Raw genomic sequence first — 16450 nt, 5'->3', positions numbered from 1 at the left:
CTAAAATAGGGAGAAATAATGGAATAACTGTGAGGTGGGAGAAAAATCGGGAGAGCTGGCAGGTATGCAGTAGGTTTGACCTACACACAAGTATTATGGAGATGCTTCATGAACTCAAATGGAAATCCCTGGATGAAAGACAATGCTTTTTCCACAAGGCATTATTATGGAAATTTAGCGAATTGGCATTTGAGGCTGACTGCAGAATGATTCTACTCCTGCAAACATACATTTTGCCTAAGGACCATGAAGATAAAATAGAGACATTGGGGCTTGTATTTAGAGACAGTCATTTTCCCTACTACATGCAAGCAGCACAGGAAAGGAAATGACTAGTGGAGGTAGGAGGTATTCACCATACGGGGCTTGTAGAGTATGTGTGTAGATGAAAAGGAAGAGAAGGTACAAGAATTGGAGGGAGAAAACTAAGATTTTTTAGAATAACTGTAAAGGTATGCAGCAGGACTGCACTAAATAATACATATCTACAGGCAAGAAGGCAAAACAATACAAAATGGGGCAGAAACAGAAAATTATTGTACGGTGAACAAATTAACATTATGGAAGTGAATTATCAGAAAATGTACACTACCATTCACCCTGTACTGCAGAAAATAGTTTCATTGGAGATTATAGAGAAAACATAATGCCCTGAATCTTCTGATCTGTAATGACCAGAGATGCTCATTAATGTTCAAAATGAGCATACAGTCATGATTTTGATGAATCTTTCACTCCAGTGAAGAATTCCCGGCAGCTTAAAGTTCAATAGTATTATAATACTTTCAACAAGAAGAACACAACAAAGGTACTGGAATAATTGAGCACTGCATCTGATACAAGTTTCAATCTTCAATCATATAAGGTGCATGGAGAAAAGTTCATCCTTGTTTGTATCAAAGTTTCTACCACAAAACTATAACCTGCATTCAGGAAAAAGACAGCACACAGGCATTAGTAGTTCAAGCAAGTTATCTTACTGCTTTTCATACTGAAAAAATATTAGAGGGAAAGACGAAAGGATGTAGGTTTTAAGGGAGAGGGTAAGGAGTCATTCCAATCCCGGGAGCGGAAAGACTTCCCTTAGGGGAAAAAAAGGACAGATGTACACTCGCGCGCACACACACACACACACACACACACACACACACACACACACACACACACACACACACACACACACATATCCATCCGCACATACACAGACAAAAGCAGACATATTTAAAGGCAAAGAGTAAGGGCAGAGATGTCAGTCGAGGCGGAAGTACAGAGGCAAAGAAGTTGTTGAAAGACAGGTGAGGTATGAGTGGCGGCAACTTGAAATTAGCGGAGGTTGAGGCCTGGCGGATATCGAGAAGAGAGGATATACTGAAGGGCGAGTTCCCATCTCCGGAGTTCGGATAGGTTGGTGTTGGTGGGAAGTATCCAGATAACTCGGACGGTGTAACACTGTGCCAAGATGTGCTGGCCGTGCATCAAGGCATGTTTAGCCACAGGGTGATCCTCATTACCAACAAACACTGTCTGCCTGTGTCCATTCATGCGAATGGACAGTTTGTTGCTGGTCATTCCCACATAGAAAGCGTCACAGTGCAGGCAGGTCAGTTGGTAAATCACGTGGGTGCTTTCACACGTGGCTCTCCCTTTGATCGTGTACACCTTCCGGGTTACAGGACTGGAGTAGGTGGTGGTGGGAGGGTGCATAGGACAGGTTTTACACCGGGGGCGGTTGCAAGGGTAGGAGCCAGAGGGTAGGGAAGGTGGTTTGGGGATTTCATAGGGATGAACCAAGAGGTTACGAAGGTTAGGTGGACGGCGGAAAGACACTCTTGGTGGAGTGGGGAGGATTTCATGAAGGATTGATCTCATTTCCGCCGTCCACCTAACCTTCGTAACCTCTTGGTTCATCCCTATGAAATCCCCAAACCACCTTCCCTACCCTCTGGCTCCTACCCTTGCAACCGCCCCCGGTGTAAAACCTGTCCTATGCACCCTCCCACCACCACCTACTCCAGTCCTGTAACCCGGAAGGTGTACACGATCAAAGGGAGAGCCACGTGTGAAAGCACCCACGTGATTTACCAACTGACCTGCCTGCACTGTGACGCTTTCTATGTGGGAATGACCCGCAACAAACTGTCCATTCGCATGAATGGACACAGGCAGACAGTGTTTGTTGGTAATGAGGATCACCCTGTGGCTAAACATGCCTTGATGCACGGCCAGCACATCTTGGCACAGTGTTACACCGTCCGAGTTATCTGGATACTTCCCACCAACACCAACCTATCCGAACTCCGGAGATGGGAACTCGCCCTTCAGTATATCCTCTCTTCTCGATATCCGCCAGGCCTCAACCTCCGCTAATTTCAAGTTGCCGCCACTCATACCTCACCTGTCTTTCAACAACTTCTTTGCCTCTGTACTTCCGCCTCGACTGACATCTCTGCCCTTACTCTTTGCCTTTAAATATGTCTGCTTGTGTCTGTGTATGTGCGGATGGATATGTGTGTGTGTGTGTGTGTGTGTGTGTGTGTGTGTGTGTGTGTGCGCGCGAGTGTACATCTGTCCTTTTTTTCCCCTAAGGGAAGTCTTTCCGCTCCCGGGATTGGAATGACTCCTTACCCTCTCCCTTAAAACCTACATCCTTTCGTCTTTCCCTCTCCTTCCTGAAGAAGCAACCATCGGTTGCGAAAGCTAGCAATTCTGTGTGTGTGTTTGTGTGTTTTGTTCATGTGCCTGTCTGCCGGCGCTTTCCCGCTTGGTAAGTCTTGGAATCTTTGTTTTTAATATATTTTTCCCATGTGGAAGTTTCTTTCTATTTTATTTACATCATCCTGAAAAAATATTAGGTTTTTTTCCATTAAAGCAGAATTTGTAAGACCCTGCAGGATATTCACACCATCCAATGTGTAGTTGAACAATAAATTTTATAACTAAATCAGTTTAGGTGCACTGTTTTCTACATCTACATATATACTCCACCAGCCACCAAGCGATGTGTGGCGGAGGGCACAATTCGTGCCAAAATCATGTCTCCCCCCCCCCCCCCCCCCGTTCCACTCGCAGATCACACTAGGGAAAAATGACTGAACACCTCAGTATGAGCTCTAATTTGCCTTATCTTCAAATGGTGCCTAGAATGTGCAAGCCTCATACACAATAAAATAAATAGCATTTTCTGCTTGTTTGCCAAACCTGCCACATACATATGGTCCCCACTTTATTCATGTTGTACCGAGATGACACAGTGCCTCTAAAAAAATCTGGGTAGCAATGCTTTCATATTTCTGCATGAAATTGACCATATTTATCACTAAGAAATTTCAAGCTCAATCTGGGAAGGATAATTTTCATAGTTTGTCCTTGAATATTATTAAAATGATACTTCCAATACAGATTTGACAGCACACCAAATTCCATTGCCACACGTACATATAATTGCACACAAGTATTCACAACCATAATGCTTCTATTAAGCAGTCAGTCAGGCATACAAGTTTTGTATTCATAATTCTGATTTGTATGTAACATCCACATTATTAGACATAATTAATATTATCACATAATGTGAGTGTTATGTAAAGTCTTACTTCTGTATGTGATACAGTCTATGTAAGCAAGTGTTGTTGAGTCATCTTAAACAGTTCAGTGTACGGATATTTCCTTGACTGTAACAGGTTTGGAAATACAAGGGACAACCAAAAAGTTTCCATTTAAGAGTGTTGCTGCAGTGTATATGCTATATGCAAAGAAGTGCAACTCCAAGTGAGTATATACACATCAACATAGAGGCAGGAGATTAAAGTGTGGCATTTGCTTCTTTCCGATATTTGTGCAATAAATGTGGAAACATGAACTATGGTGACATTGTTACACAAAGCATCCAAACAGGACCAACGTACTGTTGTTCCTTTCTGGGCTGCTAAGAAACAACTGACAGAAAGCCATCGAAGAATGAAGAATGTTTATGAGGCAGCATTCCTTTAAAAAACCACCATCATGAAATGGTGTGTCATGAGGTGGTGGTGGTGGTGGTGGTGCGGTGTGATAACTCCCCAACATTGCAAATGTCATAACACACAGGTTACACTAACTCAAGTCGGAGATACACTAGTGCCTGCCCTATGGTCCTGCAATCTCTCTCTCTCTCTCTCTCTCTCTACCCCCCCCCCCCCCCCCCCTCTTTCCCACCTACATATGATTATCACGCTTTCGGTCCCTTAAAAAAGACTTTGAGCAGGCAGCTAAGGACTTCTTCACACAGCAGGACACAGTGTTTTGCCAAATGAGAATCTTCAACCTGATTTATCAGGGGGATGACTGCCTCAATGCTCACCACAATTTTGTGACAATTTAAAAAGCTGCATGTGTTCAGAACCTGAATTACAGAGGAAAACATAGTGATGGAAGAGCATTAAGTGTTTATGAAGAAATGGAATGACAACAAAACTCAGCCAGTTACTGCTCTAAAATACTTTAAATTATTCATATATGGAACTTGATTTTGTATAAATTTAAGCTTTCAGAATGTATTATATTTTTATATGCTATATCATACTTCACTCTGCAATGAATTGTTACATGTAACAGCAACATAACGTTGCATAAATAATTATCATAAACTTATTAGCTTTTAAGATTTCAACTGAACAACCCAAGACATTGCATACAAAACTCACTCACCTCTGACCATATGACAGCAACGAACAACATGTGTATGAGGATGATCAATTGCTACGTCAAATCCAAGAGTTTGCAGTAACACATTTTCATTGAACACCAACTCGTGAGCTTGCTCCATATATTGCTGTAAAAGAAATCATGAATTTTTAAACTACATAATTCTGTTCGTAAAATTCTTAGAAACACATATGACATTACATTTTGATGAGAAAATGAATGAATAACAGGACAGACTGCAGACAAGTGTAGTGTTACATTTTTTGATGGCGATGAATTTAATTATGTAATAACTTCCTTGACAACAGTGCTCTCACAAAGAACAGACACTTACAGTCAGTGTGTTAAATTTGTATAGCTCTACATACAGCTACTAAATTGATGTGGCTTTATTAAGATGCAGTGTACTAGTTGAAAAGATAGCCACTCACTCACTATAAGGCCACAGTAGAGCCTGACCAAAATGTTACAATGGTTGGTAGTCAACTTATGTCACATTTTTAACCAGGAAGTTTTCTGAACAATTATGTTTTGCTCAGGATATTGCTACTTATGATAAAGTACAGTTGTTTACCTTGATGCATACTCATCTTGACAACATTAACTGCAAATGAAAGTACTGCTGATTCAGTAAGATTTTAGTGTACAAAGTCACAAGTTAGATGATTATTAAATTTTTCAATTTCACTCTGCAATGTACAATATGATTTCTGCACCAAATTGCAGTTTTATTGAGTCTGCCTGAGGCAGCAGATTAGGGTACTACCACTATTGTCATTTGAAAGTGTCATTAGTGTGGTTTTTTAAATTACACTGTGTTAATGTAAGAGAAATACAGAGCAGCAAAAAACATTTAGTTTGATGGGCATACCATTCAGTTCCACATTACTTTGTTTCATTGAAATCCCACAATGACACTGCTGGTTGAACAAAAGTGAAATTGTATAAGGCCACTAGCAAGGCATTTTACTCAGAATCACCACTACTGTGGGGGAATTGATTCTTTTGTTAAATTAACTTAGTTGTGTGCTTTTTCAGTGTACCTATATTAAACAACAGAAAGGTGGTGGTAGTTATGATTTCAATTGTTGAGACAGAAGAGGAGAGAAGATGAAGCTCAAAAGTGATAGCAGAAAAGATATTTTTATAACAGTTCCCATCATGGGTGTCACTAGAGCTTCCACATTAACACTTCTGTGCTTTTGAAATGAATCCTCTTTTTGTCAGTACCAGTTTTCTGTTTCTTGAGTTGAGGAGATTAAAAGTTTGATGTTTGTGTTTTGCAAGTGGAAGTTGCATAGAACTAAAAGTAATCTATAACAAAACACATGTTGTCAAACAATGTAAGGACTATAGGTAAGGACTCACTGTACCGTTGAGGTGCACCTGTGCCGCTCGGCCAGTGGACTGCTTTTGCAGTTAGGCCTCTCTTGGTATTTCTCCACTTCACTATGCTCAACTTCTGTGGAAGTTTTAACTATGTGGCCTCTAGTGGCTGTCTTGGAAGACTGCAGTTAGCTGCAGGGTCACCAGATGGCAGTTGCAATCAGTTTCAAAGTCTAGTTTCAGCTTTTGTTGCACTACTGGTTTCCCACCTGGTTTCCGTTCTGTACTGACGTGTTCAGCTCCTCACTTTGTTTCTACCAAGACAAATATGGCAGAGAAACAATATACAGCAGAGTAAGCTCTTTTCCTCATATTAGGTAGTGACTTTGAAGGCAAAACCAATTTATCATCTGAACGGTATATGTGCTACTCCTGCTGTTCCATTGATATCTAAAGAATTCTCAACTTGGGCTTGTCTACTGAAGATGAAAATTAATCTACAGAGAGTGACATAGAAGAAGAAGCACCGAAACACCAAAGAAAAACGAAAAATAACGTTGAAAAGTGAAAACGTGAACCCGAAGAAATGTACGCCTGATACAATTAATTCTGGACTGGAAGGTATTGTACACAACGACAGCATTTTAAGTTTATTTCAGCTGTTTTAGTGTGGATATCAATATTTTGTGTGAGGAAATTAATAGATACCTTTCTCACATGGTGGCTGCTGGTCATGTTCCGACGAGGGTCCAAAGGATATAGAGTGGTGTGAATATCAATCATATTTACATCTTTACTGTCACAATCTTAGAAAAGATTAAGAAAATTGAGCCTATCTCAATATTCGTCTGAGAACCCAGTTATTCACACACTAATATTTTCTAAGCTGCTACCTAGAGACCATTTTCAGCATAGTTTGAAGTTTTTACATTATGCCAGTTATTAAAAAGGCCTCACAATATTCAAGCTATGGCCAGTAATTGACCACTTTAGAAAACAATATACAGAAAATTTCTACCCTTGTGAAAAATTATGCATAAATGAAAGCCTTCTACTATTCAAAGGCAGATTAAAAACAAGCCGTATATTCCTGCTAAATGAAGCCATTTTGGAATAGAGATTTTGATTATTTGCAATGTCCACACAAATTATATTTTAGATTTCATTGCCTATTGCAGCTCACATCACAAATATGGCCTCGGCATCTCAGGAGATGATGTAGCTACAAGTGTATAACCATATTTACAAAGGAGAGACACATTGTACCGTGACAATTTGTAGATAAGCCCAGCCTTGTTTTGTCACTTTATGACTGGGCAACCAATGCTTGTGGTACAGTCAGGCACATAAGAAAATATTTGCCTAACATAGCAGGAAAAACTAAAGAAATGTGAGTTTACTTTCTGTTTTGTATCTATTACAGTTGGCACTAAAATGGTGTGACAAAAAAGATGTGTGGTTGTTTACGACAGCCCACTCTGCAGAAATGGTGGAAACATCAAAGGTGGATTGTCAAAAAGGGCAGAAGAAACTAAAATCTACAGCAGTGCTGGACTACAACAAATCACTGGGATCTGTGGATAAAAGTGACATGGTAATAAAGACAGTGGGCAGCATCAGAAAATCCACTAAATGGTACCACCAGTTCTTCATTCACATTATGGACGTGTCACTTTTTAACTCTTATTGTTTGTACAAGAAATTTGTAAGGAAAACTAGCTAGGCCCACTTTCAAATCGGAGTCATCAAGGAAATCCTGTAAAAATATAAAGTAGAGAGAAGAAGACCTGGTGGAGGAAAGAGATCTGAATTCCCCTCAAGATTGACAGGAGCACCTCAACTGCCAGAAGAGTGGAGCAGCTACAGAATCTGTGTTGTCTGTAATGAGCAGAAGAGGTACAAGCAGATGAAAATGTGTAGTATAGCATACAATACAATACTGTGTGCCTTTCCCTGCTTCAAGATTTATAGCACAAAGAAGAATTTTTGAAATGTAATGCTCCTGTCTGGTGAAACTGATGTAACGTAATAATCTGAAATATAATGTAACCAAATGTAAATAAACATTACTATATATGTGGACACAAAAATAACATTAAATATTCATTTTAAATAATGAAGCACCCACCCAACCAGTGCTCTCCCTAAAAGCACAGATCTGATAGAATGTACAAAAAAATTATGTGAATTGTCTAAAACATCCCAAACAATCTTTTTACTCAAAATTAAGATCAAAAACATTTGAATAAATGTATATATATTTTCCCAAATTTGTATATAATCACTGTGATTAAAGAGCAAGTGTGAAACCAGAGACAGGAAAGTACCGTGTCCACAGCGCACCACTCTACCACCAGTTAGTACACCATTTACTTCCGGTATGATGGACATGGAAGAATTATGGACAAATTTTAAACACACTGTAAATCACGCATTGGACAAGTATGTGCCGAAAAAGTAGGTTAAGGATGGAAAAAATCCACCATGGTTTAACAGCGCAGTTCGGAGAGTGCTCAGGAAGCAAAGACAGTTGCACTCGTGGTACAAGATCGAGAGAATGAGGACAGGCAAAAGTTAGTAGAGATTCGTGCAGCTGTAAAAAGAGCGATGCGCGAATCATTCAACCAGTACCACCGTCATACCTTAGCAAAAGATCTTGCTAAAAACCCAAGGAAATTTTGGTCTTACATAAAATCAGTAAGTGGGTCGAAGGCTTCCATCCAGTCACTCACTAATCAGTCTGGCCTGGCAACGGAAAACAACAAAACGAAAGCTGAAATTTTAAATTTAGCATTTGAGAAATCTTTCACGCAGGGGGATCGTACAAACACCGCCGTTTGAGTCTCATACAGATTCCTGTATGGAGGACATAGTTGGGGTTGTGAAGCAGCTGAATGGGTTGAAAATAAATAAATCGCCAGGTCCTGATGGGATTCCAATTCAGTTTTACAGAGAGTAGTCTGCTGCATTGGCTCCTTACTTAGCTTGCATTTATCGCGAATCTCTTGCCCAATGTAAAATCCCGTGCAACTGGAAAAAAGCGCAGGTGACGCCTGTATATAAGAAGGGTAGAAGGACGGATCCTCAAAATTACAGACCAATATCCTTAACATCGGTTTGTTGCAGGATTCTCTAACATATTCTCAGTTCGAATATAATGAATTTCCTCGAGACAGAGAAGTTGCTGTTCATGCGTCAGCACGGCTTTAGAAAGCATCGCTCCTAAGAAACGCAACTCGCCCTTTTTTCACATGATATCTTGCGATCATGGATGAAGGGTATCAGACGGATGTCATATTTCTTGACTTCCAGAAAGCATTTGACTCTGTGCCCCACTGCAGACTCCTAACTAGGGTACGAGCATATGGGATTGGTTCCCAAATATGTGAGTGGCTCGAACACTTCTTAAGTAATAGAACCCAGTACGTTGTCCTCGATGGTGAGTGTTCATCGGAGGTGAAGGTATCATCTGGAGTGCCCCAGGGAAGTGTGGTAGATCCGCTGTTGTTGTCTATCTACATAAATGATCTTTTGGATAGGGCAGATAGCAATGTGCGGCTGTTTGCTGATGATGCTGTGGTGTACGGGAAGGTGTCGCCGTTGAGTGACTGCAGGAGGATACAAGATGACTTGGACAGGATTTGTGATTGGTGTAAAGAATGGCAACTAACTCTAAATATAGATAAATGTAAATTAATGCAGGTGAATAGGAATAAGAATCCCGTTAATGTTTGAATACTCCATTAGTAGTATAGCGCTTGACATGGTCACGTCAATTACATATTTGGGTGTAACATTGCAGAGCGATATGAAGTGGGACAAGCATTTAATGGCAGTTGTGGGGAAGGCAGATAGTCGTCTTTGGTTCATTGGTAGAATTTTGGGTAGATGTGGGTCATCTGTAAAGAAGACCGCTTATAAAACACTAATACAACCTATTCTTGAGTACTGCTCGAGCGTTTGGGATCCCTATCAGATCGGATTGAGGAAGGACATAGAAGCCATTCAGAAGCAGGCTGTTAGATTTGTTACTTGTAGGTTTGATCATGATACAAGTTTACGAAAATGCTTCAGGAACTCGAGTGGGAGTCTCTAGAGGAAACGAGGCATTCTTTTCGTGAACCACTACTGAGGGAATTTAGAGAACCAGCATTTGAGGCTGCTGCAGTACAATTTTACTGCCGCCAACTTGTATTTCGCAGAAAGACCACAAAGATAAGATAAAAGAGATTAGGGCTCGTACAGAGGCATATAGGCAGTTCTGTTTGCGAGTGGAACAAGGAGAGAAGATGCTAGTTGTGGTACTAGGTACCCTTCGCCACACACCATATGATGGATTGCAGAGTATGCATGTAGATGTAGAGCCCCACCTGTGAGATGCCACCGCCCACGCCCACACCCGCGCGCACAGTGTTTAAGAAAAATCATCAACTTTGTCCTCAACTTTCAAACTATAGAATAGCAGAAGGAGAATGAAATTTTATATTGTAAGTCCTTGTATTGATATGCTGTTATGTGCAAAGAATCGAGTTTAGCCCGCAATTTCTTCTGGAGAAACTAAAAGCTAAACATCATTTTTTTAAAATGTTTTTTCAACCAGCTTTACTTCAAACTCTCCATATGAAAATTGATCAAGAAATCTCTTTATTACTTTGCTTAAGAGAGTGCAAAAAGTTCTACAAAGTGGCCTAATTTTGTTTCTTTCAAAAAAATACTGTCCGAGATGGTGTGTCTCAAATTTGCAGAAAATTCATGAGTGCACTGTTGATGGCTGTGCTATGGGGTCAAACAAACGACTATATATCCAGAAGCATTGAATTGGCGATCCTGAGACTTTACCATGTTTACTGGGAACATATCCAAATGCTGGGAACATATGCAAATACTCATACAAAATTAGATCAAAATACGTGATGGTCATGTGGGAACCTCTAGACCACTTGCCCTGGAATGACAGCTACATTTGCTATATCAACTGTAGAGTACTAAAAGCATAAAATATGAGAAATATTACATTCTAACTTGTCATCAGCTCAAGAAGCCTGTCTATTGCATGGAGCTATTAAAAAAAAAAAAAAAAAAACCACAGAATTCATTAGGATGGCGGTTAACCTAGAGCCCAAGTTCAGCAAAAAATGAGCAGCCCATTGAACTTCCCTCCTTGTTTCACTGTTCAACTAAAATATTACAAAACAAATAGCACTATTTTTTAAAATAGATCTAAGCTGCTTCAGGAGCCATACTGAAAATTTGTAGCAACTCGTGTAAAACCTATACATCTTTGACTTATTTCTTTTGTAGGATCTCTCTTAGCTTTGTTGCTTCTGCATATAACTGTACTTGTCAGCCTGATGGGCTTTGGCACAAATATCGGTCGACTGAGGAACAAACCACATCTTTTAATCATGTTCATGACCTGACAAAGGGCACCTGACCAGATTCAGCACTCATGTTGGTTACGAGGACGTGGGTGGAGAGCCTAGTGTCCTCTCATAGTGCATTAATTAAAAGTTGTCACAATCTAAATTTCAGTGTATAAATTATATGAATAGTTTATCTGACTGCTGTTTAAACTGTCCTATTCATCTGTCACAGAAAATCAGTACAACATGGAAAAGTCTGCCATATATAATACTGCAGTGAACTCCTTACTGTTGATAAAATTCTACAAACTGCTCTCATGAATAAACCAACTCTTTAAAACAAACTTTAAGGAATGCAGTTTCTTATGATTTAAACTAACAACTGGGAGGCTTCTTATTTCCCGAGTGATTTTTTCTCAACAATTTTCACTTTTATCCAAACAATTTTGCCTTCTGATGGGGAGGCAGAGAACTCTTCCTTCTGGAGGTGGTGTTAATACTGTTTTTGATATTAAGTGACAGGAACTTCTGAAACACTATCAGTGTTGTGCTTAATGGTGTTCAGAGATAACAGTTTGTTTATATAAAGGTCATGCAAGTTTTATTGATGTTTCAGCACCCTGAATCTGCAAAAATGTGCTTGCCATTGAAATAATTATTTTTTGGGGGAAGTGGCAGTGGAAACTAGTGCAAAAACTGTTCAATGCAGAACAGTGCATATCATCTTCACTTCAGAGTAGTTGTATACATTTTATCATCATTAGCAAATACTGGACAATCCTTATCTCAAAAGGCATGATTTCCTAGTTGATGCATGTCAGTGGAGATTATAGGATTAATCCTAACTCTTGATCAGGCTGCCCACAAACCGCAAATGTTGTCTGTTCTTTACCACTATCCCTCTCCATCCCTCATTTGCAACATATGAAACATGAATACACCAGTGTTCCAACACGTAAATTGTTGAAGCTTTTTCTACAAGAAGGGTTCTGTTTATACGAGGGTGGTTTGAAAAGTTCTCGGAATCACCACGAGAGGTCAGCACTGGCGCAACGAGTTGTTCATGTAATATTCATTGGTCTGTTGCCTGTAAACACATGCACTGACACTACTCTTGGAAGAGAGCTGTGGCAGTAATGTGGCTTTGTTGTTGTTACTGCATAGTGATTTGTAAAGATGGGGGGGGGGGTCAAGATTCAAGCAGTGATTAAGTACTTCGTAGAGAAAGATATGAAAGCAAAGGGCATTCATGCTGATTTCCAGAATACACTGGGGGACTCTGCTCCTTCATATTCAACTGTTGCCAAGTGGACAAATAAATTTACATTTGGTCAGGAGAGCTTAGATGATGAGCCACACAGTGATCAGCCAAGATGTGTCACTACAAAATGGTCATGGAGGATCGCCAATAGAAAGTGTAAGAAATTGTTCATGCTTGGAAGATGTCATCTGAAAGGGTATATCAAATTTTAACTGAAGAATTAGAAATGAAAAAATTAACTGCAAAATGGGTGCTGTGACAAGACAATGGGGGCTCCCACACATGTGCCATTGCCCTGGTGAAATTACACGAACTAAGGTATGACTTGCTGCCACACCCGCCTTATTCACCTAATATGGCTCCGTCAGACTTCCATCCCTTCCCAAAACTGAAAATTTTTCTTGGTGGATGAAGATTCACTTCAAATGAAGAATTGATAGCTAGAGTTGACAATTATTTTGCAGGCCTGGAGGAAACTCAATTCCGAGATGGGATCGAGGCACTGGGACAACATAGGACCAAGTGCATTAATCTACAAGGAGACTACATTGAAAAATAAAAAAAAGTTTCACTGATGTAAGTACTTTTTTCTATTCAATTCCGAGAACTTTTCAAACCACCCTTGTAAGTTCTTTTATGGATTTCAGTGTCCCACAGATTAGTTTTAGTAGGTTAACACATTTTTGGAGTATATTAAATATTCTTACCACATCAATGGAGGAAAAAACTAACCTGTGCTGCCCAACTTCTTCCATGCAATTTCCTAATTATTTAGGCAAAATAATCTTTTATGCCCTGCAATATGTTAAAAAGTCTTGTATGATTGTAATCTCCACTCAGAAAGTTCTTTACTGTAACTCAGTAACTGTACAATACAGAACTGACGAGTGCCATGGGTCCCCCTGAATAGGTCAGGCGTGCACTACACGCCGGAAGCGGCTACGAGGGTAGCGGAGTACGTGTGGAGTGCACATGGGGTTTTTTTAGGTTAGAGAATTCCTTCCCTAGGCCCGACAAGACGCCTCCTGAGACGCGGCAAGGCAGGAGTAGGCAAAATGCAACAAGGAATAACAATATTAATGTGCTAATAGTAAACTGCAGGAGCGTCTATAGAAAGGTCCCAGAACTGCTCTCATTAATAAACGGTCACAACGCCCATATAGTACTAGTAACAGAAAGTTGGCTGAAACCAGACGTAAACAGTAATGAAATGCTAAACTCGGATTGGAACGTATACCGCAGAGATAGGCTGGACAGTGAAGGGGGAGGCGTGTTTATAGCGATAAGAAGTGCAATAGTATCGAAGGAAATTGACGGAGATTCGAATTGTGAAATGATTTGGGTGAAGGTCACGGTTAAAGCAGGCTCAGACATGGTAATTGGATGTCTCTATAGGCCCCCGGGTTCAGCAGCTGTTGTGGCTCAGCACCTGAAGAATAATTTGGAAAATATTTCGAGTAGATTTCCCCACCATGTTATAGTTCTGGGTGGAGATTTTAATTTGCCGGATATAGACTGGGAGACTCAGACGTTCATAACGGGTGGCAGGGACAAAGAATCTAGTGAAATATTTTTAAGTGCTTTATCTGAAAACTACCTTGAGCAGTTAAACAGAAAACCGACTCGTGGCGATAACATATTAGACCTTCTGGTGACTGACAGACCCGAACTATTTGAATCAGTTAATGCAGAACAGGGAATCAGCGATCATAAAGCGGTTACTGCATCGATGATTTCAGCCGTAAATAGAAATATTAAAAAAGGTAGGAAGATTTTTCTGTTTAGCAAAAGTGACAAAAAGCAGATTTCAGAGTACTTGGTGGCTCAAGACAAAAGTTTTGTCTCAAGTACAGACAGTGTTGAGGATCAGTGGACAAAGTTCAAAACCATGGTACAATATGCGTTAGATGAGTATGTGCCAAGCAGGATCGTAAGAGATGGGAAAGATCCACCGTGGTACAACAACCGAGTTAGAAAACTGCTGCGGAAGCAAAGGGAACTTCACAGCAAACATAAACATAGCCAAAGCCTTGCAGACAAACAAAAATTACGCGAAGCGAAATGCAGTGTGAGGAGGGCTATGCGAGAGGGTTTCAATGAATTCGAAAGTAAAGTTCTATGTACTGACTTGGCAGAAAATCCTAAGAAATTTTGGTCCTATGTCAAAGCGGTAGGTGGATCAAAACAAAATGTCCAGACACTCTGTGACCAAAATGGTACTGAAACAGAGGATGACAGACTAAAGGCCGAATTACTAAATGTCTTCTTCCAAAGCTGTTTCACAGAGGAAGACTGCACTGTAGTTCCTTCTCTAGATTGTCGCACAGTTGACAAAATGGTAGATATCGAAATAGACGACAGAGGGATAGAGAAACAATTAAAATCGCTCAAAAGAGGAAAGGCCGCTGGTCCTGATGGAATACCAGTTCGATTTTACACAGAGTACGCGAAGGAACTTGCCCCCCTTCTTGCAGCGGTGTACCGTAGGTCTCTAGAAGAGCGAAGCGTTCCAAAGGATTGGAAAAGGGCACAGGTCATCCCCGTTTTCAAGAAGGGACGTCAAACAGATGTGCAGAACTATAGACCTATATCTCTAACGTCTATCAGTTGTAGAATTTTGGAACACGTATTATGTTCGAGTATAATGTCTTTTCTGGAGACTAGAAATCTACTCTGTAGGAATCAGCATGGGTTTCGAAAAAGATGGTCGTGTGAAACCCAGCTCTCGCTATTCGTCCACGAGACTCAGAGGGCCTTAGACACGGGTTCACAGGTAGATGCCGTGTTTCTTGACTTCCGCAAGGCGTTTGACACAGTTCCCCACAGTCGTTTAATGAACAAAGTAAGAGCACACGGACTATCAGATCAATTGTGTGATTGGATTGAGGAGTTCCTAGATAACAGAACGCAGCATGTCATTCTCAATGGAGAGAAGTCTTCCGAAGTAAGAGTGATTTCAGGTGTGCCGCAGGGGAGTGTCATAGGACCGTTGCTATTCACAATATACATAAATGACCCGGTGGATGACATCAGAAGTTCACTGCGGCTTTTTGCAGATGATGGTGTGGTGTATCGAGAGGTTGCAACAATGGAAAATTGTACTGAAATGCAGGAGGATCTGCAGCGAATTGACGCATGGTGCACGGAATGGCAATTGAATCTCAATGTAGACGAGTGTAATGTGATGCGAATACATAGAAAGATAGGTCCCTTATCATTTAGCTACAAAATAGCAGGTCAGCAACTGGAAGTAGTTAATTCCATAAATTATCTGGAAGTACTCATTAGGAGTGATTTAAAATGGAATGATCATATAAAGTTGCTCGTCGGTAAAGCAGATGCCAGACTGAGATTCATTGGAAGAATCTTAAGGAAATGCAATCCGACAACAAAGGAAGTAGGTTACAGTACGCTTGTTCGCCCAATGCTTGAATACTGCTCAGCAGTGTGGGATCCGCACCAGGTAGGGTTGATAGAAGAGATAGAGAAGATCCAACGGAGAGCAGCGCGCTTCGTTACAGGATCATTTAGTAATTGCGAAAGCGTTACGGAGAGGATAGATAAACTTCAGTGGAAGACTCTGCAGGAGAGACGCTCAGTAGCTCGGTACGGGCTTTTGTTAAAGTTTCGAGAACATACCTTCACCGAAGAGTCAAGCAGTATATTGCTCCCTCCTACGTGTATCTCGCGAAGAGACCATGAGGATAAAATCAGAGAGATTAGAGCCCACACAGAAGCATACCGACAATCCTTCTTTCCACGTACAATACGAGACTGGAATAGAAGGGAGAACCGATAGAGGTACTCAGGGTACCCT

At 40.6% G+C, this 16450-nt stretch overlaps 1 protein-coding gene across 2 annotated transcripts in view; it reads right to left on the bottom strand.

Annotated features, from left to right (window-relative positions):
* Positions 1-16450, bottom strand: part of LOC126297656 (cyclin-T-like) — a 116867-nt gene that overhangs the window by 82088 nt on the left and 18329 nt on the right. For both annotated transcript variants that reach the window (XM_049988738.1, XM_049988739.1), the window contains exon 3: positions 4687-4810. In XM_049988738.1, coding sequence (XP_049844695.1) covers positions 4687-4810 — 124 coding nt within the window. The remainder of the gene's footprint in view (positions 1-4686; positions 4811-16450) is intronic.

This window comes from Schistocerca gregaria, chromosome X, assembly GCF_023897955.1.
Source record: "Schistocerca gregaria isolate iqSchGreg1 chromosome X, iqSchGreg1.2, whole genome shotgun sequence".
NCBI classification, from domain to species: domain Eukaryota; kingdom Metazoa; phylum Arthropoda; class Insecta; order Orthoptera; family Acrididae; genus Schistocerca; species Schistocerca gregaria.
This window is presented reverse-complemented; position numbering and strand designations above follow the sequence as displayed.